Source organism: Patella vulgata, chromosome 5 (assembly GCF_932274485.2).
Source record: "Patella vulgata chromosome 5, xgPatVulg1.2, whole genome shotgun sequence".
Taxonomy (NCBI): domain Eukaryota; kingdom Metazoa; phylum Mollusca; class Gastropoda; family Patellidae; genus Patella; species Patella vulgata.
Window position 1 is genome coordinate 13,769,783 of NC_065883.2, and position 26,504 is coordinate 13,796,286.

General features: G+C 35.1%; 3 protein-coding genes across 3 annotated transcripts; 1 reads left to right on the plus strand and 2 right to left on the minus strand.

Annotated features, from left to right (window-relative positions):
• Positions 1–977: 977 nt before the first annotated feature.
• LOC126821586 (disintegrin and metalloproteinase domain-containing protein 10) lies at positions 978–3,498 on the minus strand. The gene has a single exon (XM_050550038.2). It carries the CDS (start codon positions 3,306–3,308, stop codon positions 978–980), a length of 2,331 nt encoding a protein of 776 aa, XP_050405995.2. The 5' UTR covers positions 3,309–3,498.
• A 145-nt stretch (positions 3,499–3,643) lies between these two features.
• LOC126821079 (splicing regulator SDE2) lies at positions 3,644–12,368 on the plus strand. The gene is made up of 7 exons (XM_050549387.1): positions 3,644–4,057; positions 7,046–7,163; positions 7,479–7,590; positions 7,929–8,098; positions 8,921–9,047; positions 10,257–10,548; positions 12,055–12,368. Exons 1-7 carry the CDS (start codon positions 3,965–3,967, stop codon positions 12,262–12,264), a joined length of 1,122 nt encoding a protein of 373 aa, XP_050405344.1. The 5' UTR covers positions 3,644–3,964; the 3' UTR covers positions 12,265–12,368.
• Positions 12,369–13,851: 1,483 nt separating this feature from the next.
• LOC126821078 (rab9 effector protein with kelch motifs) lies at positions 13,852–25,680 on the minus strand. Its single transcript, XM_050549385.1, has 11 exons — positions 25,278–25,680; positions 24,093–24,260; positions 23,254–23,440; positions 22,186–22,450; positions 20,231–20,356; positions 19,342–19,529; positions 18,810–19,006; positions 15,767–15,858; positions 15,444–15,498; positions 14,839–14,939; positions 13,852–14,585 (listed from the first exon to the last, which is right to left on the minus strand). Exons 1-11 carry the CDS (start codon positions 25,337–25,339, stop codon positions 14,386–14,388), a joined length of 1,641 nt encoding a protein of 546 aa, XP_050405342.1. The 5' UTR covers positions 25,340–25,680; the 3' UTR covers positions 13,852–14,385.
• Between the last annotated feature and the right edge of the window lie 824 nt (positions 25,681–26,504).

A 26,504-nucleotide genomic window follows, 5' to 3' on the forward strand; every position in this document is an offset into this window, starting at 1 on the left:
TTATTAAACTTAAGAGCTAATTTGACAGCTTAATAATTTTCCGGGTGGAAACATTCGTCTTCTTTATTCAATTGGCAAAAAAATCAATGAGTGAATGACATTGGGAATTTTTCGTGATGCCCGACTCGCACACGATTTGCCACGAACTTGAAGTGTGAAACTCCTTCAACACGTTTTTAACGATACTGCGGGTTGTGTCTTCATTTTTCTCGAAAACAGATATTGAAAATATCGTCGTCATGTTTAAAACTACGCACCACAGACATAGAAGCAGAATCATTTCGTGGGAATGGACGTGTATTCGTCTGCAACCATTTTGTTGAGAAGCGACACCTATGACGCTTTCGTCTTGATCAACCAGTTTCAATAATGAATCAAACCATAGCCATAGTAAAGGGAAATAACTCTCGTGATATATTTCAGGTTGACACACAAAATAAAATAAAAAGATCGTGGAAAAGTGCAATAAAATAATTTAAGTCGGGGGTGGTTTTAGTTAGTCGGTCGCGTTAGGCGAAACAAAGATATTTTTAAGGTCAGCCTGATGCTATAGTGTACTCTTATTTCAACTTCTCACAATCAGGGGATCTTCAACATGGTGCCAATGTACACAAGACCTCTGTATTTTGCCCCATCTGAATGAATAGATACTTTCCATACCAGGCCCTGTGTCCTGCACTCAAGACTTGGGCGTGGGGGGGGGGGGGATAGGCTGGAATATCCAGAGTAACTTTAACGGCCAACACCTGGATTGAATTGGGACCTTCTGGTTAGTTAGTCGGCATCCAGTTTCAGCGTGGTATCCAGTTTCATAACAATATCCTATAGTGCATCGAGTCTCAAGTCAATCAAATGCTGAGTTTTGCCATGACTACAATAAAAGGTACCTGAGTAATACCAAGGGTGGCTTAAGACTAGGGGCAATGCCACGGTGAAATTTTTATTAAATTTTATTTTATTAGATAAATTACAACCAATTAAATGTCTACAAGTGTTACATCATTGTTAAACAAATGATCAGAACTTTTAGTGGCTGTTTGACTATCAATTTGTCTGGATAAATTTAGTTTAGATGAGATGTCATCATTTTTCTTGATGCTGTATTTTTTCATGGAATAGCCTTTTATGAGAAGCATTTTAACAGCAAACTCTTCCGAGGAGCTGGAATTCACAACCTGAAATAATTCACTGATATTGACATCTGGAAATAATAATTGTAAACGGGAGATAGCAATCACTGGACTAATCGTCTCTTTGTTTAATTCGACCTCCAAAATTTTGTCATTAAATTGTTGAGATAGGATTTGAATCTGTTCCTTGAAATATTGAACATGGGTATCTGCGCCTTGGCATATTGATAATAGTTTGCCATAACGACAAGCCTCCGTATCGATGTCAATATGTCGTATCTTCTGATAAGTTGCTCGATATATTCCCCCAGTTAATATTAATAAAAAAAACACCATTAGTATATAATACCAAAAATTCTCAAACCAGTACCAAATATCCTTTATGTTCTGATCACTGAATATTAGTTTCATTCTAGAATGAATGCTGTCTTCTTCATCAGATACACAGACGTTATTGTCACAAAACCCGTTAAAATTATTACACGGTTCACCTCTTTTTTTGGTAAGTATATCGCCATTCACTTGAGTTAAACCATATTGAGAAGCAGGAAGACATTCGCAATTGGTGATATTATCATTTTTACAACAAACCTGACAAAGATGTTCATCATTGTTGATGCACTGGCATTCAATTAAACCTTTCTTTTTACAAATACTTGATGAACACTGTCCTTTGAGACAGGTTTTACGTCCTCCATTACATAACAAACCATCTGGCATAAACTCGGGAGAAGGACAGTTTGAGAATGTGCCATTGCAATACGAAGCCATGGAACATTCTGTTGGGAGTTTACACACTTGATGTTTAGCTTGCTGAATTAATTGACAGGATTTGTCACAGCAAGGCGATGATACTGGTGAGCAAACTTTACCTTCTGATCGTCGGATTGTACAAGCCTTGTCTGTACTACCAATAGGAGGGTCGACTGGAGTGCAACAATCATCGTTGTAAGAACATGTTCCTGCTGTTCCACAATCACACTCTTCATTTCCTTCCATCACACTATTTCCACAGATTGGTCCAGAATACGTCTTTAGACAGTAACCTTTTCTTACAACAACTGGGTATATACTGTTAACACTACATAATGAAAATTTTCTATGATTGGGTTTTTCACCAGAGTTAGTGTAGGGATCCATGATATAACTTCCATACAGACCACCAGGAGAGCAAGTTGGATTACTAGATGGATCATGGGAACTGCCAAAACTATGACCCAGTTCATGTGTTAGAGTAAGAGCAGATTTTTGAGATGGAATCACTGATCCATAATTTAAATATGTAACCAAAGCAGTGTTATAACTTCTATATTTATTTTGTGATATCTTGACTTTTCCTTGACATATCCCACCAACAGGACCATATCTACTTGAGCTTGCCACCCATGCCAGTCCAACAACTCCCTTGCTAAACTCCCTACATGTGAACCCAATACCCAAACAGTATTGACTCAGGTCGTATTCTGTCATTAGATCCAAGTATTCGTATACATTGATCGAGTCAGAAAATTTATTCCCGGGGTCACTTTCACTTGAATAGATTGTGATATTGCCGACAACAAAACCAATGTTATCCCCTTGACCATTCCCACTAAAATCTGTTCCACGAAATATGACATCAGCTTCCATCACACTGGCAACCATTTCACTGACCGTGACAGCGATATTTTCTCCTCCAATATGTTTATAAAAAGTGTGATCGGCCATTAAGTGTAAAACGCAAGTTATTGAGTTGACGCTACGCTTTTTGCGCCTTTCTTGGCTCTTGTGAATAAACTGCCTATTCAAGATGGTAGCCTTATTTTGCATGTGAACGTGTATAGGGTTTTGAGATCCACAATCATTTGACTGTGATTGTAACATTTTAATCTTTTCTTCAACATCTTCATCTTGAATTACTAGGCAGATATATTTTAATTGTGTTGATCTCTGTTTTCTTAAGTTTTTATCATGAATACAATTGAAGAAAGAAATTTGTCGGCCATGATAAAATGTTCCATTGAAGTAGCGATCATGAAGCCGTCCTAAAAAAGATGTTTTATTTTCACTTGGTTTACCATTTCCAAAATAAAACTTTGGCATGTCATCCAATTGATTCTCTTTTAGTGTATTGTCATTTATTTGAATGTTCATTGTTGGGTGAAATAAGAAATATTCCCGTAATTGGATTTCTTGCATCTGGTGATGAATCCTAAATTTCACAAGTTGTGTAAAAAGAAAATCATTTTTAAACACCCAAATTTCTTCAAAAGTTATGGCTATCAATTTTCCTTTATTTTCCCACCCTCTATCTTTATCATGGGTTTCAACATTTTGGAAGAGTTCATGAAAAGTGAGAATTGTAAAAATATGTTTTAAAACTGTGTTCATTTTAGATAATATTTTAAAAGAGCAGCAGATTGCTATCTAACATGTTCATATTTCGCGGTTTTTAATATTTTGACATATACCGGAAGTAAGAAACATTAAAGACAGGTAACTCTTACCAAAGTTCTTTTATAATAAAGATTGAATTGGTGTGCGAACGTTCGTCGCACTAAAACAATATTTGTCTTTTTAATGCCGTTCTATTAATATTTACACCTATTTATTGTTCCTATTTCCGTTAGAATATAGTCTTCGAAAGAAAACTACAATATAACATTTCCTGCTTGCGAATTCATAGTAGTTAGAGACTTAGTTTGAAGTGGTCCAAAACGTCCCTGAAAGTGAAATATTCCGGGACCGAAGCAAATTCATCATCATCGACTTTAGTCTCAGAACGGAACGCCAATCGCCAGAAGACCGAGACGGGAGCTGAATCAGAAGTATCAGTTACTTTCAACAAAGTTATCATGGGTTGCTTTTACATCTATGGATCGGGGCGAGGATTTGTAGATAATGTCAAAAGTAAAGAAGAATTGTTGGAGTTACTGTTTGACTTAGAAGTAAGTAGATAATATGTAACAGGCATTGCCTGAGTAGAGCGAAGCTGATTATTGTCAAATACAAAACCTTAATAATTAATTTTCTCAAGTGATACAAAAAATGTTAAATAATTTAGTTTTTCAAAATTGATTTTTATTTAGATCTAAATTTTATACATTAATTTTGTTTTTAAAAAGAAAGAACAAAAAAGTGTGAGAATTATTTTCATTGACGTAAAAAATATGTGACGTCATTGATTAGACGCATGATAGAAATAGTTCTATGAGGCGCGTAATCTCGGTTGGACAAGATTTGGTAAGTTGACATGCGCATTGCCTGTTTTCTCCAGTGTATCCGGTTCCGGTCTGAATTTTTTCTTAATCAACAGTCTGTGGGTGACATTTTCAATTACGCTCGTGTGTTATCGGAAAAGAGCTTTGGCGCTTTAGAGCATCGCTCTATAATAAACCTTACCTCTCAACCCTCTGTGTTTCGAGATAAGAGATGATGCTATTAACATCAACGTTGCACATGCGGGAGTGATTCACACCCGGCATTTGTAAACAAAATTGACAATATTTTTAATCAAAACAACGACTGATTATTGTTATTGTCCCCCGCCTTTCGAAGAAAGCAGGGGACTATTAAAATGGGTTCGTCCGTCTGTCCGTCTGTCTGTCCGTCTGTCTGTCCGTCCGTCTGTCTGTCCGTCACACTTTTTGGGACACAATAACTCTCTTCCTAATTGAGCTAGAATGTTCAAACTTGGTGTATGTGTTTATTAGGTCAATGCCTTGATGGAGTTCGAAGATGAGCATTTTCCGCTTAGGGTAAGCAGAGATAAGCAATTTGATTGGTTGATGCTTTGGGACACGATAACTCTCTTCCTAATTGGGCTAGAATGTTCAAACTTGGTGTATGTGTTGATTAGGTCAATGCCTTGATGGAGTTCGAAGATGAGCATTTTCCGCTTAGGGTAAGCAGAGATAAGCAATTTGATTGGTTGATGCTTTGGGACACGATAACTTTTAATTGAGCTAGAATGTTCAAACTTGGTGTATGTGTTTATTAGGTCAATGCCTTGATGGAGTTCGAAGATGAGCATTTTCCGCTTAGGGTAAGCAGAGATAAGCAATTTGATTGGTTGATACTTTGGGGCACGATAACTCTCTTCCTAATTGAGCTAGAATGTTCAAACTTGGTGTATGTGTTGATTAGGTCAATGCCTTGATGGAGTTCGAAGATGAGCATTTTCCGCTTAGGGTAAGCAGAGATAAGCAATTTGATTGGTTGATGCTTTGGGACACGATAACTTTAGTTCTAATTAAGTGAGATTGATGAAACTTGGTGTATAGATTTATTATATGAATACCTTAACTAAGTTCGATAATGAACATTTTTTGCTGAGGGTAAGCAGAGTGATAAGCAATTTGATTGGTAGAAACTTTGGAACACAATAACTCTCCTTCTAATTGAGGTAGAATGTTCAAACTTGGCATAGGTGTCTATTAGGTGAATGTTTAAACTTGATGTATATGTAGATGTTCATTAGGTGAATGTCTTGACTGAGTTCAATAATTAACATTTCGAGCTGAAGCTAAGCAGAGCTAATCGATTTCATTTGTCGATGGTTTGGGACAAGATAATCTTGATTCTATCTGATAGAGAGTGATGAAACTTAGTGAAAAAAATAAATGTGCGATTAATTAATATGTGTCATCTATTTATTTTGCAATTTCGGCGGGGGACATCAGCCTCACTGTTGGCTTGTTTATAATATTTCTGCCACACCCAACTACAATTAACTTATTTAGCATATAATCTTACCTGAAACGGGTACAAATCGTCGTATTTAAAATCGAGGCGTTAAGCCGCTACTAAGACCGCCATCTTTTAAACAGGATACGTTTGCCGCTGCCATCATGAAGGCGGGACTAAATATAAGGCTTTTATAACGGCCAATCAAAAAAGCAACACGTTTCATTAGGAGTCGTAGACATTTTGGCATTGTAGAATAACAAAGCAAAATATAGACTCCGCCAATTTTCCAAATATGGTAAAAGGGGTGTGTAGTGTTGGGGCATGTCTAAAGCACGGTAACTATGAATGGATTTCGATGGCGGTGAATGTCCGACAAAAACAACACTTCATTAATTTAAATGCGAATATTTGGAAAAAGGCGATAGTTGTGTTACTATATTGGCCCCTGTAAGTTTAATTAGTCATAATAGTATAAAATTATTTTATTTATAAGATGTTACATGTATTAATAAAAAAATTGAGTTTGCCACGTTAAACTGAAGGTTGCCAATCGTAGCTAAAGAAACACATCAGTATATATCTCAACGTTTTTAGCTACGTTCTCGTAGCTAAGAAGTAAGTAGGTTGTACAGTTGTAGGATTGTTACTTAATGTAATATGGCAATTTCAACAATTTTGGATATGCAGTTACCACTTATCAGGATTCTGGGAAGGTAGCCATTATTGTTTAAAGAGTGGAAAGCCCAAGTTAAAACATTTCATAGGCAGGGATAATTGAAATGTGGCTAGCAAATATGTCAAATGATGGCGAGTCACATACACCAGTGAAAAGTACAGCCTGACTTTTGTAACTGATAGTGTGAATGATTTTCACGACGAATTAATATTCTTGTAGCTAGAACTGTTTGGGCTTTAATTAGGAAAGCAACTGAAATACTGGCCCACAACATGGATTAAAAAACACAATTTTAACTGTGTTCTTTAGTATGTGAGGTCAGAGAATTGTAATGTAAGCTTATATTGTGTAATTATAAATCTGTTGATTGATTTAATGAAAATATAATAGATCGAGAGACTTTGTTGGTTTAATGTTAGTTATATTATTCATTTTAGAATTTTCACATCTGTTTTGCAGAAATTTAACAGTTATGAAATATAAGGATAAAAAAATTAATCCCCACCCGCCCAATTTTTTAATCAATAGACATAGAATTAATTGTTTATTTTGATTTTTTTTATGTTTGCAGGTAGTAGAGACTAGAGATGTTTATGTTACCGGAAATGGAAAGATTTTGTCTGATGGAGAAGGCCTGGTACAGAATTACATATATCATATTGTACCACGTCTTGTGGGTGGGAAAGGAGGTATGGTACTTGAAACAAGAATTTTACAAAATTAAGCAACATGCCAGAAATGATTAGATGTCTTATAACCCGAAATGTTATGATGAATAAACATCTGTCTATTTAACTGAAAATCTGTTATGTACTACTACTGTTGAGCAGGGATTTTTAAATTATTCAATTTTGTCTACTATCTCCACATGCACCACTGTTTTATCCAGCAGCTACACAGATCTACCGGCCTGTCCAGCTTCTGCTACTTTTTAAAGGCAGTGTTGCCGTTCCTCCTCCCCGCTTCTCTTATTTTTATGTTAATAAGTCATTTTTTCATTTCAGGTTTTGGATCTATGTTAAGAGCTATAGGAGCTCAGATTGAAAAGACAACAAGTCGGGAAGCTTGTCGAGATCTGAGTGGCAGAAGAATGAGAGATGTCAATAATGAAAAAAAGTAAATGAAATTGTACAATTTGTATGGATAATAAAGTTACAAGAAAAATTTTATTACTGCTTTTAGTCATGGTCATTAAAAAATGCAGTTCTCAACCACATAAATGCCCCTGTTCACAGTAACCAAGACATCACAGTTATGATTCAACATTTTTGCAACAGTTGTAATGTAATTCAGATTTGAAAAAGAATAGAAATTGTAACTTATGGTCTATTTCTGTCAAGTTGTGAAGAATAGGTGTTTATGAGAGGCCATGCCCCTGAATAATCCTTTTTTGATTAGTGTTGGCATTCTCAGCTTCACTCTGGTGTTATTTAATCATATTATATATTTTGCAGATTGAAAGATTGGCTGTCAAAACAGTCTGATAGAGAAAGAGAAAAAGAAGAAAAGAGGAAAGAACGAATGGAAAGAAGACGCTATAGACCACAACATAAATTTGATGATCCCACATATGTAGAGCAGAAAAATAAAGTTGTTGAAGATTTAGAAGATGCTTTACAGAGAGGTATGAATACTAACCTCATTAACTATAACATATGAATTTATGATCTTGTTTTATTTGGCTACTTGAAAACTTTAAATGGAATACATATCAAATATTTTTAGCATTTGAAACTATGGAAATTAAAAAAAATGTCCTAAAATTCAGCAATTCAAATATTGTTTCCTCAAACCCAAAGGGTGTGGGCGTTCAGTGCCCTGCAGATGTTAATTCAATTAAAGGGACAATAACACTCTTGCTGGCTTGAAAGCTCCAGAAAATAAATAATATCTCTATCTAAGTACTATATGTTTAAGTGTCCTATCTGTTGTGTAAATTAACCATTACCTCCTATTTTACTTGTCCAGAGGTTTCGAAAATATTTTTAAATCAAAGTTTCATTTGAAAAGGTTTATGTTAGACGTTTCAAACCATTATGTTGAATTTTTCAAAATTTCTAAATAAGGTGTGTTAAGATGAAATTTGTATCATCAATTAATTGAAATATTCTAAAGTAGCACAATTTGTTGACCAGAATAAAGATTGGGACATATTATTCAGTTACAACAAGAGTGGTATTGAGCCTTTAAATAACTTTAGTTTGACTCAACTAATTGCTTTCAGATAAGTATAATGGGTAGGATTGGGGAAAACATACATCTCTTTGACACATTTTAAAACATTTTTAGTCATTAGCCAGAAGTAAAACCACTGGCACATTTATTTGTTGAATAATTTTGATATTAATATTCTTTTGGATGAATAATTAATATTACACGTAGTCCTTTTCCCAGTTTCATCAAATTTATTTGATTCTACTTTTGTTTTGTATTTTTAAACCAATAGGATTAAAGAAAGCTAAGACCACATCAGCTACAGTGACATCAGAAACAGCTGGTTGTTCAGGTGTAACTACAAAAAGGAAAGCTACAGATAATGGTTCATCACATAAAGCGAAGAAAACTAAGGAATGGTAAGTTAATTGAGAAGTAGTTTAGTGAAAAGACTTGACAATTCTATGACAAACAACATTTATCTAAGTCCTGTGGAACTATCTGTAGCTCTGTGATGTGTGTTTCGTTAGCAGTTCTTTTACTCCTGGCATGTTTTTGTCTGGATCAAAGATTTTGTGAACCAATAGAGATAGACAGGACACAATTCTAAGCAATTCTATTACTGTTTATTACTGAATGAGGTTTCTCTAGTGTTCATCATTGCTTGATAAAGACTAGAGAATCATAGTGAACAAAATCACCTGTAATAAGGGACATAGCAAAAAATTATTCTGGTTTTCAGACAATCCTTAACAAAAATCTGATACAGGAGGGAGTTTTTTTTAATTTGTCAAAGAATCACTACTTGGTTAAATGACTTTCATCATATTGTTGTTTATAGGAATGTATGATTATCAAGTCTAATTTATGATTGTCATTAATATTTATCAAGGTTTGTGTTCTTCATAATTGAACCTATGAATTCATTAAATATTTTAGTGTGGTAATTAATGAGCCTGTGTTTATTTTTTGAAATAAAAAAAAAGTCATGTGGAAGGTCGTTTTAAAGTGACACACAGGATTATCTGAGAACCAGAATATTTTTTTTTTTATTTGGCCAAATGGTAGAAATGTTTTTCGTAGAATTGTGTCCATTATATTTCCAGTGTAATTGAAATAATGAACCATGAGAGGGTTTCACAAGACCTTTTCAGAGTGAGGGATTGGGTGGCCAAATGGTTAGCATGCGTGCACTGTATCATAAGGTCTGTCACTGAGTCAACTGGTGGGATTTCGATTCCCCAGTTGTACATGACAAGAGTAGGGTCCGCCTGTCCAACCTTGCGTGTTTTCTCACGGTCCTCCAGTTTCCTCCTACTGCTAAAGACCCCGATGCGCAAACAAATTATTGAAATAAAATTGAAAGGACCTAGTTTGTGTCAAGTGGACGTTAACTAACATTTCTCTCTCTGTTTCAGAGTACTTTTGTTCTTATATCATCACACAACAAAATAGAATGTACCAAGAGGTTGTCTATTTTCCGTTTTCTCATATTCAATTAGGAAAGGTACTTGGTGGTTGTGTTTTTTAAGTTCACACAATGGCGGAGAGTTACCTGTTACTTTATTTTGATAACCATTTTTGATAGACTTTAATTTCTTTATTTGCTATATTCACATCTGTTTCAGGCTTGGTATAGATCCCAGTCTTGATTTGAGTGACCTGGATACAAGTGATGAAGAGAATGGGAATACACAATCGTCCAGTGATTCAAATATTTCTCCCGACGAAACTACGCAAGAAAAAGCTCCAGAAGAATCTACTCCAGTACAAAATCCTGAAGTTGATTCCAATGATAAAACTATGAGTGATAAAAAACCAGACTTGGTGACAAGTTGCAAGACCAGTCCAGACAAAAAACATTCTCTTTTAGCTGCATTACCTCCCCCTAATAGTGAAGTAACCACTGAAGAAAAAGAGGTAAGTTTTGAATTTTAAAATTGGTATTTTTTATTGACTAATACTGTAATTTTCTACAGCTTATTGTAGTTTTTTAAAGAGTTAATAGTGTTGGATTCACATTTAAATACATGTAGTTCATTATTTTGACATTACTTGTATTATCTTCATGGCATATGATATTTATTGTTGGTAACATTACTTCTTATGGTCCCAACACAGCCTAATATCATCTGGTAACTGGATGATCACATTGATGTTATTTGACATCAAATGACTATTGACGAAGTTAGCCAATCAAAGTTTCAGTTAAAGTAGTTAGTATCATCCAAAATCTTCGACATCGAAAACACGAATTATTTCTCAATTTAAATCAACATTGGTGTTGTTATCGTATTTTGAAAAGATGGGCTTCTGATATCCAATATTTAACACAAAATAAACATTTTACCATTGGTACACGAATCGTGTACCATGATGTGTTTCAGCGCAATTTGTAATAACGGACTCGAAGAACGAGGCTAGACATATTCCACAAGTCATGTCAAATGGTGAAGCCATATTCTTATCTGGAGAGCATGCGCAACAAATACTATCGGCGTAGACTGGAATAACCAGACGCTAGAGATAGCCATTGGATTGACACTTCTGGCGTATTTTGCCGAACATAACTGATTTGAACTTAAAGTAAAAACGGAAACTATTGAATATAAATCAGTTTATATACATGTATATTACATTATTATATGCATTGCGACCCATTTGTGTCAATTTTGAGGTCCCAAATATTAGCGATTTAGCCCCTTTAAATCACACCACCCAGTGTTAATGAGGTGATTTAGGTCATGTTATAATAATGTTAAAAACCATGGTTAAATCAGAGAGGTACTTATCACCATTTTCTATGGTTGTGATTAACACATTAATTACAACGAAAAGTATAGATTTTTTAAAGGGACAATAACACTCTTGCTGGCTTGACAGCTCCATATAATAAATAATAGCCTTATTCTAAGTATTAGATGTTTAATTGTCCTACCTGTTGTGTAAATTATCCATTAAATCCTATTTTACTTGTTCAAAGGGTTCGAAAATATTTTAAAATCCAAGTCACAGTTGAAAAAGTTTACGTTAGGCTTTTCAAATCATTGAGCCTTTAAGGATACTAACTATTAGTGTTAACTAAGCATGGCTTTAAGTTTTCATAAATAAGGTAGCATGATCATGACTTGCCAATAGATGTGCTGAATTAATTCTTTTAAGTTTCAGCCACAGAATATTTCTTTTAACCCAATCTAGTTAAATCCTACTAGCACGAGTCAACACCCCTTCTCTTCAGTTGTTATCATACATTTCACATTGGCAAGCACATAAAAGAACCCTTCAAAGATAGAATTTAAAGAAAGTAGACAGAAATGATGCCTGTACAGTCAAAATTTTCCTTCCAAACAAAATTGTCTCAAAAGGGCCGAAGTATTGTATCCTTTCTTTTGTTCTGTATTGATTAAATGAATTATCATTTTTCAGCCTTTAAAGCCTATTAATTTGGAAGAATTTAACTCAGTTGAAGATTTGGAAAAAGCTGGACTTGATAGTTTGAAAGCTGCTTTAATGGAACGTGGATTAAAATGTGGTGGAACTCTGACACAAAGAGCCGAAAGACTTTTCTCGGTCAAGGGCTTAAATGCAGATCAGATTGACTCATCTTTAAAGGCTAAACCTTCCAAAAAGAAGTGAGCTGGAAATAATTGTGAATTACTGTGTACATACATGAATATATGTAAATATTTGACGGTCATCTTATTTTAAATAAAATTTATTTTGATGGAGGAAGAATTGTTACAGTTTTAAAGATATATTTCTTCAACAGTCGCAATCCTAAATACATATCCATTGACTGAAAAATATACTGAATGAAAAACATTACAAGATATTTTAAAAATTGTATCATGGTATCCATTGTGATACAAGTAGATGGGAATGCTTGTTCATTAGTAGGTGCCACGGTGGCTCAATGCACAAGTTGCTTCATCACTAACCTGTAGGCCCCGTGTTCGATCCCGATGTTGACAAAGAAAGCTCCTCAGATGTGGTTTCCCCCCCCCCCCCATGTCAGTTGTGCAGGATGGTGGGTCTGGCAAGGGATCTAGTGGTTTGGATGGGACAAAAAATTAGGTCCTGTGTATACACTGACATTTGATTTGCAAGTAGGCTGTAGTGCCACAGAAAATATCCTTCCCAGCAAACTGCATCTTTTATTAGCCCAGATGAAATGAAAGGACTATTAAAATGAGTTTGTCTCTCTGTAAGTCACATCTTTTGGGACACCTGCTCAGGTTAAACAGAGTGATAAGCAATTTGATTGCTAAATGCTTATGAAAAGATAAATGTGCATAAAATTAATGAGTGTCATCTACTTACGGAATTGAGTTTGGGGATATCAGCTATTGGCTTGTTTATAATTAAACTGTCACATTGTGGTTAAGCGGTGGACACACTAGCCGAATGATTCGGCCGAATCAATCGGCGTCGAAATTCGCCTAGTGTGTCCACTGTCATTCGGCCGAATGATTTGCCCGAATCAAACAGGTTTGATATATTCGGCCGAATTATATTCGCCTGGTGTGTCCGCTTCGCCGAAGCATTCGGCCGAATATAGAATTCATTAGCCAATCACCACTCATACCGAGAAGTCAAGTGATAGATTGAAGACATAGACGCCGCCATGTTTAATCATGTGACGTGAAAGGTGATGCAATCGACAGGTTGAATCGGGCAAAGCATTCGGCTAGTGTGTCCACCCATTCGGCCGAATAAAAATCGGCGCCGATTGGTTCGGCTAATGTGTCCACTGCTTTAGCAGCGGCCACCATGAAGATGCAGATTTAGGCTTAGATCTAAAAATTATGGCCAACTGCAGATTATCAAAGGTCACGAAATGTAAACCGGGCTTGAAAAAATCCGCAGTTAACCTTATTTTTTGGACTACACTGATTTAGTATTCTTAACCTCCACTTGATACAAAGAAGTCATTTTGGGACAAACATGTGGTGCAATTTTATTTCAATAATTCGCTTGTATGTAGGGGGTCTTTAGATGTGGGAGGACATAAAACCCACAAGGTTGAGCACACAACCCCCTACTCCTCTTCACATGGACTCAATAACAACCATATGATCTAAAATGCATAAGTTAGACCACTCTTATCAACCGATATCGCCTGATAGTTTGCCTCAAAAACAAGCAATTGCAGACATGTTCTCATCTTTTGGAAGATTATACCAACTTACCCAGTTCTTGTGTTCAATATCTGAATACCATAACTATTATAAAAGAGTTTAATTACCAGTATTTTCTATAAATAATTAGTAAAAGGCTGAAACAATATTTCTAAAAATGTACAAAAACCTGTATTTTTTAAAAGACATGATACTATTTAAATGGTTAAAAATTATGATTGACCCCGATTCATATCTAAAACAATGGTTAACAAACAAGAATAATAATGCCATAAATGAATGTACAACAATTTTTATAATTTCACAGGGCCATAAATAAAATGTCTGTTTCCTGTATTCAACAGACACCATCGAATATCTCTCCTTACAGTCTTTGAACTTTTCAATGCCAGTTTCAAAGATTTAGGGTTTTGTATATATACAAGTCACTTTGTAATTAAAAATAAATAATGAATATTAAACTGTGCAGATTATCCAAAATCAACCAAAACATTTAAATCTTAAAAATAGACTTGACTGGTGAGCTCATAAACCCAAATATCCATGCACCTAAAACAGGTTGTCACTAAGGAAACAAACATTTTTTTAATGGATGACATAAATTACTGGTGACTATCATTTATTGATCAGTAATTGGATTAAAAGGTAAGTTAAAACTATAGAGATCATTGAAAAACGATCCATCATTATCCCCACCACCAAATACCAGTATTTCATCCTCTTGTTGATTTTCATGTGAATATGGTAAACATAGTGCTACATGACCTGCTCTGGCAGACGGAGATGATTCTAATTTTATACAGGTCCATGTTAATGTATCTGAAATAAAGAGATTCAATATTAAAATAAAGAGCAGGGGGGTTCCCCAAGATATTACATTCAACTAAGACCAATGTTGTCCATTATAAAAATTTTCATGAGCAAATAACTAACGGCCCCCAAGGTATTACATTAAAGACTAATATTGTCCATTATTAAAATTCTCATGGGCAAATAACTAACGTTCCCCAAGATATTACATTCAAGACTAATATTGTCTTATTAAAATTTTGATGAGCAAATAACTACTTACCCAAATTAAAAATACTGGAATCATCTAAGGCATCATTACCATCATATCCACCATGTATTAATATACGATTTCCACAACTTAAAGCACAAGAACTATGCCAGCTAAAATATAAAATTATATCATATATTTATTTTATTTTAGCATTATCCAGAATTTAATATTAAGTTTTAAGTGTATTTACATATGAAAGTATAATATTATATTGTGCTGTTTTTTAGATGTAATTCTATGAAAATCTAATATCAAGGCATGTAAAACTGACCAGCCGATAAGTTCTGCTGCCAGCCTGTTAAGACTGGAAATATGACTGAAATGCAAATGTACATGGAAACCTTTTAACCACTTTACATTCCAGCTCCTGAGACATCCTTTTGAAACCATATAAGACAGTTCTGCTGAACAGAAGTCTATCCAAATTCAGTCATGTTTATATTTATTAAAGCTGTTGAGGAATTCATTTAAAACTTTGAAACAATCAATAGTGAAAATATTTATAATGGGCTCAGGCCACTCTTCACTGTCATGTTATCTAACTTTTTATTCAATAAAAAGTTGCCAGTACAAATACTAAAGTCCATATTTACCAATTATTCTTTTAAGCTTACCTGCGAGGCTTTGGTGATTTACCTTTGACATCTGGTTTTGACCAATCACAAGTAGCTAAAATAGAAAAATATATTTAATGTATATATGTTCATATATAATAGCAAGTTACTATATAAGGAAATGTTAAGTTATGAAGGTTTATTTTGTTCAGATGTGAGAAACTTTAACCAAACTAGCACTGAACCAAACAAATTTTTACCGAAGTTTATTTTAATCAAAAATTGAATTGTCAATAGGGATTTCTCAGAACATTTTGTTTTAATGGTATGGATTGAATGTAACAGAAATGATATATAAACTATTAAATATTTAAATTACTTACTCATATCAAGAATATGTAAATCATTAAATACAATTGGATAATCCCAGCCACCAAATACGACCAACTGATCTTTTAATAATGTAGCTGAATGGCTAAAACACAACATAAATAAATTATATACATCTACATATAACTGAATTAGTTGTATATACTCCTGATCAATTTATAATATACAGTGCACTCTGTCACATCCGACCTCTGATCACTCCAGCACTCTGTTACATCCGACACCATTTTCATGTCCCGATTTATTTCCTTATTACTTCAACCCAAAAATCTCTGGGTAATTCAACCTCTGTACGTTCCGGATTACGACATCAATCAGCCGTCCCGTGATACGATTTCCATTGAATCGACACTGTATAATCCGGCCTTCAATCGGTGGGTGTGAAGCAAACACTTACCGATCAATTATCCGTGAGATTAAAACTGGATGGGTGTGAAGCCACAAAAGATTAACAAGCAATCACCAATCAATTATCTGTGAGATTAAAACTCGCTACCGTGGGTCTTTGGTGACTACTTTGATAATTTTAATCTTTTGTACGACAGTTGTGACAAATACTCAAGAATATCCTCGAATTTTCCCCCGAATTCACAGTCGTAAAAATATTCCTAGCACCTGTTGGAAACATTCGTTGCGCATGCCGATTGAACCTGAATAACCTATAAGTTTGGTCACCCTACGGATCTCTTCGAACCGTGTGACGACAACCTGGGATGCTCGAGTCACAGTCCAGAACGTCCCGAATTGCAATCGAGTGACACGGAATTCAGTCCTGTCACAGTTCTGTCAGTCCTGACGGAGGTGGTGTGAGTAGAATTGTGACGTAAGTAAACACGACGAACAGGTTTCGGCTGCATGCTTGGATGAGATATTTATATATCCAGTCGACGCATGCGTTGTAGCCCGAAGTACCCATGTTCACTCGATTGTCACTATTTTTGAGATTGAGAGAATTCAATGCCGGAACGTTCAATCGAGTACACCCATTATCAATGAACACGTCATTGCAAAGACAAGAGTGCGATCAACTGAAGACGGCGAATAAGATAAATTAACGACAGACTTGACCTATTCAAAATGCCTATGCATGTTAAATGAAATAAAAATTAATGTAAACAAGCCAACAGTGAGGCTGATGTCCCCCGCCGAAATTGCAAAATAAATAGATGACACATATTAATTAATCGCACATTTATTTTTTTCACTAAGTTTCATCACTCTCTATCAGATAGAATCAAGATTATCTTGTCCCAAACCATCGACAAATGAAATCGATTAGCTCTGCTTAGCTTCAGCTCGAAATGTTAATTATTGAACTCAGTCAAGACATTCACCTAATGAACATCTACATATACATCAAGTTTAAACATTCACCTAATAGACACCTATGCCAAGTTTGAACATTCTACCTCAATTAGAAGGAGAGTTATTGTGTTCCAAAGTTTCTACCAATCAAATTGCTTATCACTCTGCTTACCCTCAGCAAAAAATGTTCATTATCGAACTTAGTTAAGGTATTCATATAATAAATCTATACACCAAGTTTCATCAATCTCACTTAATTAGAACTAAAGTTATCGTGTCCCAAAGCATCAACCAATCAAATTGCTTATCTCTGCTTACCCTAAGCGGAAAATGCTCATCTTCGAACTCCATCAAGGCATTGACCTAATCAACACATACACCAAGTTTGAACATTCTAGCTCAATTAGGAAGAGAGTTATCGTGCCCCAAAGTATCAACCAATCAAATTGCTTATCTCTGCTTACCCTAAGCGGAAAATGCTCATCTTCGAACTCCATCAAGGCATTGACCTAATAAACACATACACCAAGTTTGAACATTCTAGCTCAATTAAAAGTTATCGTGTCCCAAAGCATCAACCAATCAAATTGCTTATCTCTGCTTACCCTAAGCGGAAAATGCTCATCTTCGAACTCCATCAAGGCATTGACCTAATCAACACATACACCAAGTTTGAACATTCTAGCCCAATTAGGAAGAGAGTTATCGTGTCCCAAAGCATCAACCAATCAAATTGCTTATCTCTGCTTACCCGAAGCGGAAAATGCTCATCTTCGAACTCCATCAAGGCATTGACCTAATAAACACATACACCAAGTTTGAACATTCTAGCTCAATTAGGAAGAGAGTTATTGTGTCCCAAAAAGTGTGACGGACAGACAGACGGACGGACAGACAGACAGACGGACAGACAGACAGACGGACGAACCCATTTTAATAGTCCCCTGCTTTCTTCGAAAGGCGGGGGACAAAAAATTTTGAATGTACAGAAAGGTTTATCATTTTTAAAGGGAATAACATTCTGGTTATGCGAAGTTCTATGTTCAAAGCTACATTATAATAATACTTCCTGGTTTTCGAAGTACCAAAAATCTGGTTTTGAGAAAACTGGGTATTCTGTGTAATGCTACATATTGTAACGATCCCATGCGATGTCGGATGTGACAGAGTGAACTGTACATCTACATATAACTAAATTAGTTGTATATACTCCTGGTCAATTTATAATATACCATAACAGAATAAGTTGTATATACTAATAATCAACATTAAACCAAATATTCTACTATCATGTTACTATGTCATAGCAATAAAATTTATCAGATAGTATGCCAACTTGGCACAGAATTATCTTCAGCGCCCATGAGCAACAACTTGGTCGGAATTCCAGCATAATAATATGATTATTAGGTATTATAATTATTTTAACAACAGAGCGATATTTAACATGCACTGCTAGTGCTAACACGTACATTAGACCTAGAGTTTTCAGGACAGTCTAAAGGACTACACACAAGCCATATGAAGAGGTTACATCGACCAAGTCAGAAACACTAGTCTTTATTCCTATTCAAATTTATATATTTATAATTTAGGATATTTGGAACTTCCGAAGCATGAATGGTATGATGGTTTGATACAAGTAAAAGACATGATTTCGATTAAATTTTTAATTTCAATTCTAAACTTCTTTATCTGATTTTTTTTAAAAATTACACTATAAAAACGTACCCTGATCTTGGAGCTGGTTTAGTTCCTGTGATTAAAGGTGCATACCAATTCTCCATTACTGGACTAAATATATGTACATCATTACTACAGCCGTCAGGATTAGGATCAGGTCGTGGATAAACACCACCAAATATCCACACTTCATGTCGATATAATGTTGCACTGTGATATGCTCGCGTTGGTGCTTTACCGTTTGCCTGCAATATACATTTATAGTTATATATATATATATATAATGGTTCCACAGATTGGAGGGAGAGATATATAAACTAGGTCATTTTGGGACTAACATATTATGCTAAAGACCCCTATGCACAAGCAATTATTGGAATAAACCATTCGCCCCTGGGACTCGTATGTGTTCAATTAATGTGACAACTGATGTCAGTCAAGCTTTCCCCGAAGCCTTATTCACGAAACATCAAACTAAAATATTTTAAGGATACATCCTTTTTATGGGTTAAGAGCTGAAATACTGGTGCAAATTCTAGCTCTTAGCCACAGCCTCAAACCATATTAGCGTGAATAATACCTTAACTAACTGCCATTTCCATTCATCAACATCTAACGAATGAACATCTTTAAACCATTTCAGATTTTTCGAACCACCATAGATATAAATACATCGAACCATTGGATCATAGATAGCAGAATGACCCATTCTATATTCTGGTTTCTGATTATCAGACTTCAGATCTTCTTCATTCCATTTTCTTGTATCTGATAAAAAAAAATCAACCCCACATTAAATTTAAGGGGATGGCCGAGTGCTTCAGATCATAAGGTCTGTCATTGAGTCAAGTGGAGTGGTTTTGATCCCAAGGTTTTATGTTACAAAGAGTAGGTTTGCCTGTATAACATTGTGGGTTTCATCCAAGCCCAATGGTTTCCTCGTACTGCTAAAGAACCCTACGGGCAAGTGTATTATTGAAATAAAATTCAACCAGAAGTTAGACCCGAAATACCCATGTTTGTTGAGAACACATTAAACCCTATTTCTCTCTCTCCCTATTAAATTTAATGACCAGGGAAATCAATTTTATCTGGTTTTCATCATTTATACATAAGGTTGTTTTATAAAAGTCTTAAAGGAATCTGGAAGAATAAAAAAAATCGCTGAATATGAAGTTTATCATCAAAAGAATGGTGTAAAGTATCTAACCCTTCTCTTGGACGACTACAACCCATGGTGATTACCCAAGTAACATTACAACTTTAAAATATTCATATTTAATTTAGAGCTTCTATTTTTTTTTTAAATAATTGAACTTTCTAGAATAATAAACGGCCAGATTTCAACGTCTATATATCCAGCTCTCTGATTGGTCATATCACATTGATTACAGTATTAGAATAGTGACCTTGACATACTTGGTGAAATTGACATACAAAATATTTTTAAGAGAAATTTTTTTACTTACCTGGTGAAAGTGACCACACAGAATCTCTACTCAGTTGTTGTTTGTCACCCTGTCCACCAATCAAAATAGCTTTATTATTATGAACCATACACATAGTATGTCCCCATCTATTGGTGGGATTTTCACCTAAAACATTATCAATATATTAGGCTACACAAAATAAATGTCTTGTTTCTCGGGCAACTGACAGCTGAAACTGTAGGGAGGGAGGGCGGTTTATTTTTTTTTTTTACCTCATTTCTGGCTAGAGGATGGTGCAAAATAAAATTTGGCTATTGTTGAAAATTGTTGGGGCGGGAGGGCGGCCTTGTATTTTTTTTTTTTTTTTAATGAGAAAGTCATTACTTTTCTACAGTTTTGCTTTCAGTTATATATTATACATACTTAGAACATAAACCCAAAAATCAAGTCTACTCAAACACTGAACACTGACTGTAAGGAAAATAATTTTCCATATTTAATTCACGTAATGTAGCTTACTAATGGTAATGGTGACAACCATAATTGAAATTGGTTTAAAATAAAATTCCGTACGACTATTAATAGCCGTCCATAATAACGACAATATTTTAAAGGGTAAGCCTCTGTCAGCATGTGTATCAAAAATAATCATCACGGTAAACGACACTTCGATCTAAATCTAGTATCGCTGGTTTATAATGATTGACCTAATTCCAACCAATGCATGTCACGTGTCATCGGGATTCGGGAAATGACTGTTTCTCAGGATATTCGGTGTGTTTCTCAGGATATTCGGTGTTCTATCTGGGGTTTATATCGAATGACTATTTAAATTTAACTAACAACTGGTCAGTAAAACCATCAAATGTGTAATCCAATTATTATTTTCCGGATTATCAAAACTACCGTTAAATGTGCTATTGACCCAGATTCTGACTAAGGTATGGTGACTATCATCGTATCGTATTCGTAGCCACAAGTTATAATAATTAACCTGTTCTACGATTCATTGTTTTATAAGTAGGATTTTTTCAAACATGGACCGACTGAAGCCGGCAATAATGAGCCGATTAAGATCGAATGATTGAAATACAATGCATTGTTGTCAATGACTTTCGGTGTTTAACACGAATCAAATTCTAGTTCACAAGGGGAGGTAATTAAAATCATGTGATACAAAAATGGAGGTTCTTTCGATATCTAGAAAAATGACCCGTAAATGAGCGTTTACATCTGAATCAGTTTAATACATTTGAATGGATATTCACGTATGGGGCATGTAGATACATGCGGCATATTCTTTTTATGACTTGCTTATCGATGTTCGGGCGGGCGTTACATATTTTTTTATTTTTCATCAAGACTAATAAATAGGCCGCACGCGCAACCAATTTTGCGTGCGGGCGGTGCCCGAGAAACAACTTATTTTATTTGTGTTGCCTTAACATTATTTTATCTTTCTTGATTCAAACCAGAGCTGCACATCAACACAATATCATCCACTCACAATCGTGCGGTTAGGTATAGATCATCATCACCTCATCAAAACATAAGATCGCATTAAATTATGAGCATATAAAAAGGTCAAAACTATGGATGATAATTTATGACAATCATTTTAAAGGCAACCAGTAGACAAAGACAGACTTAAAGGCAATAAATCAAAATAAAGATAGTTGCCAGACAACGAAACATATGCCCATGCCCATGCCCATTCAGTCAACAAGGGTTATCACATATTTTTTTCTTTTGTTGGTAATGAAAGCATTTACAAGGCACTAAGAATTCTATAAAGAGAGAAACAACCTATAAAGCAATTATCAGAAATCTGGCAACAAGTTTTTGGAAATCATTGAAAATCAATAGGTTTCTTTGTATCATGACCTTAAACAATGCGTATGAATTTAAAGTCAGTTAATATTAATGGAAAGGGGTGACTACAATACATAACTACATTTCAGTGTGGGCGTACAAAAACTATATGATTGACTTACATCGACTTGTTACATCTTTACAATACGATAATCTTTGACCTGAACTCGAGTTTTCTTCATTAGCACTTTCAGTTAAAACCTTTTTAGGGGTTTTACTTTTCTTTGGGGTTTTACTGAGTGTTTTAAATTCTTTTTTCAATGCCCTCATTCTTGTTGTAGATTTAGATTTCTGTGGTGTGGGACCGTTGGGTGTTTTTTCTGTACCATCTCTGTTTCGTTTTCTTTGTTTACCTTTTTTAGGAAGAGGAGATGGAGTGTCTAACAACTGAAAACATAAATCATTTCTATTAATATTACCGAATTCAATGAAAAATTGATAATTATAAGCCTTTAAGCAGTGGCGGCGCCAGCCGTCGGTGGTTGGAGGGGCAAAGCTGGGGCAAAGTCCAAGGTTAAGGGGGCAAAGGCACGAGTTTTAACTAGGGGTGGGGTGGGGGGCTCCCCAGAAAATTTTGTTTTGAAAGCAGAAATTAAGCACCAACTAGCCATCAAGCTGGGGTTCCTATTGAACTCTTCCAAGATATTTATATTGATAGCATACTCCAAGGCCTGATTGATTGGGCTGTTGTTCATATGCATCCTTTGTTAATTTAGAAAACTGAATAACCAAGTGTGAACCCACAAGGTTAGGCAGGTATGTGACACCACATACAACTGTAGGATTAAAACACTTGACCACCAACCCACTTACACAGCAAAGTTAAAGATTACATGACATTTTTAACTGTCATATTTTACAGGGTATAAGTCAATGTTGGGTATAAGTCGAATTGTCATATTTTACTGTTTTTCCAACCTCCCTCCATATACATGTATAAGTCGAAGCATTATATAAGACAAATGTTTTTCAAATCCACGGTAGCAATCTATTACCGTATCGAGCGACGGTTAGTGAAGAAATTTTTTCTTCAAGATGTTACTTTTTTTTTTTACTTTCATCCGTATATAAGTCTGAAGTGGAGTATAAGACGAAGGTCGGACTTCAGCGGAAAAAAGTATCGACTCATACCCCGAAAAATACCGTATACAAGGTATGTATAATATTATATGAAATTCTGCTTGTAGTACCTGTGGAGTATTTTCCATTTCTGCTTGTATATTGTCAAATTCTTCTTCAGTTTGCTCCATTTCTGATATTTCTTCTATGACTGGTACGTTATACGTTAACTGTGGTGTATCAACAACTAGTCTAGCTAGTTTACCACTTTTACTTGTTGACAATTCAATACCATCACGTTTCTCCCAAATAATACACCTGAAATTCAATTATTATAATATATAAATTCTGTCAAAGAAAATGCTGTCAAAGATTTACAGGGTTTTTTTTAATTTAAAGCCCAGTCAAAAAAAATTGGTCAATGCAGGACAAAGTTCAGAATAATTTTTAAATCTAATTAAAATTTGATTCAAAATTTATTAAGCAATTTTTGCTCTGCTTACACTATCAGTTCTCTTTGAAGTCTAATGGTAGCCGGAAAGGTTGGGTAAATTGAACTCACAGATTTAAAAATATTGTTAGACTTAACTGTTATCTACATGTAAAAGTAGAAAATATAAAGGAACGAAAAAGAATCAAAAGCAAATTGATATTTTGTCATGAGACCTGGAAGTAATGATTTTACATGATCCTGACAAACTGTTGTACTTCACATCTTGAACATTTTATCAAAAAATGTCAATATCAAATCTCCAAATTGACAATATGACATGCACCAGAGGAACTGTGTCTGACAACACCTGAATTAGTGCCTGACATTGTCTGTGAAAGATGACTTATTTCCAAGCTTTTTGTTATATACAACAGTTCATATCTTAATTTTGACAGCCAAACTGTGTTTTAATTACTTCGTAAATAGGAATTTAAAATGGTATTGTTGAAAATAGAAATTAATTAAAAGTGAATCTACCTATTGTTTTCCGAGATTGAACCTAACAACAAATTAATTTCCTCTTCAACAGAAACAGAAACTTCAAAAGGTTTATCACAGACTTCTGGCCATTTTCCTAGAGCAAATAATAATATCTGTTCTGTTGGCAAGTTGATGTCAGTAGAAAAACTGCTTCCATCATCAGCACTGAAAGATCAAAGATAACATTAAATTGATGAGAAAACTCTGGGATTTAATTTGATATTACATGTAATAAATAACCAATAAATAATGGATGGGGAATGTGGCTCTAGTGTATGCTGAACGGAGCTGTCAGAGCTTAACTGCACAATAACTAGACATTTTCAATGTTGTTGCGCACTTTTGCTGGTTAAATGCCAGTTTAAGTAGAATTCATACAGAGAAGTGGGGGTGTGTTTTCTGTGCAATAACAACAAGCATGTTGAGCCGGTGTCAATGTTACAAGCATTAATACTAATAACACTAATAGCCTGCTTTATTCATGAAAAGGTTTAACACCTTGGCCTCATGGCCGGGGTGGTTAAACTTGTTAACTCATGAAAGCTGTTCTATAAATATAACTTGTATCTGAGTGGCTCTCCATTATATGCCTACAAAAAGGGTGCAACTGCCAATAGTCATAGGCTATTAAAAGCTCGAGCATCTGAAATTACTGAAATGGAAAAAAGTAACATGTGTAATAATAATACTTCAAAATACCTGGTCAACTCCCAGTTGGTGATCACATACCAGTATGGTTAAACAATTCCAGTATGAGTATTAGCCCAGTTTAGGAGCAGTTCAGTAGGGCGTTAAACCCCATTTCATTTCATTTCGTACCTGTGTTGACTGGTATATATCGATACACCAAATTGATCAGCAATATATTCAATAAGTACAGCTCATCCAAAGTACACGACTTACCAAGTCAAACATTTACATAGATTGGGGTTTCGCCCCAATTCCCACAACTGAAGTGAAAGGTCGTTCTTAATCTAATTTGACTTTGTACATATTTACTTCAAGAAAAAGACAAGAGCATATTGATTTGATAGTCATATCCTTAAAAATCTACAAATCATTTGACATTTGTGAGAAAAAAAATATCAGTACGATTCGGTAAGCAAAACCACGAAAAATCCCATAAAATTTGAATAAGGCAATAAGGTTACAAAAATGTAAAATTTCAAAAATAAGACTCACGCTGATAATTCCACCGGTTTCTCTGATATATCACCTAAATAAAAGAGTCGGAATTCTGCCATGACGGCGTCTTAATCCCCAACCAATTTCGGTTTGAATAATACTCAGTATGGAGTTGGTCCCTTGATTGTTTACTATGCGCCCTCTTTGTAGAATCACATTCAGCGCGTTTAAACTCCCGCCAAATATATTTATTTAAGAGTTATTTCCCTTGGATCACAATTTGCGATGCATATTTGGAACCAGACCACCAAATATCACCAAAAATTAACTGTGTAGTCAATTGCGTGGTTTCAGTGCGGTTTTCAATGCTATTTCCATATACTGATCTTCTCTTCATTAGATAATCATACACCGTGCCAAATACCTGACTCATTGCTGCAAATCGACTCTAGCATGTTTCACACAGCACCACATCCCCCATCCCCCAACCAACGATAAAAAATATGCGTTTTGTGCCCCCCCCCCACGTGATCTTGTTCAGCATGCAAAATCCATGGCAAGCGCATCCCTGGATAGCTTTACGGGCTAAATCGCTAATATTTGGGACCTGGAAATTTGACACAAATGGGTCGCAACGCATATAGTAATGTAATATGAATGTATATAAACTGATTTACATTCAATCGTTTCCGTTTTTACTCCAATTTCAGATCAACTTATGTTCGGCGAAATACGCCAAAAATCTCAACCGAATGGAAATCTCTAGCGTCTGGTTATTCCAGTCTACATAATATTTATTGCGCATGCTCTCCAGATAAGAATGGTGTCACCGTTTGACATGACTAGCCTCGTTCTTCGAGTCCCTTGTTACAAATGGGACTGAAACGCATTATGATACACGATTCGTGTACCAATCGTAAAATGTCTATTTTGTCTTAAATATTGGATATCAGAAGCCCATCTTTTCCCGGTAAGATCAAAACATCAATGTTGATTTAAATTGACAAATAATTCATGTTTTCAATGTCGAAGACTTTGGATGATATTGAGTTAGAGACTTAGCTACTTTAACACCCGTGTAGAATAGCTTTACTTATGCCCACTCCACATGAGGTGATCTCAGACATACTGCAGTTCCAGAGGCGTGTGCAGAAAAACTCCAGATTCCCCTGGCCACCCTCCTGAGTTCTTACCTCTCACTTTCTCCGTTTTGCATGGCGATTTTTGATGACTTCTATTTGTGTATAATCGAAGACAATGCGTTAATGTTTTTGCCACGTTTTA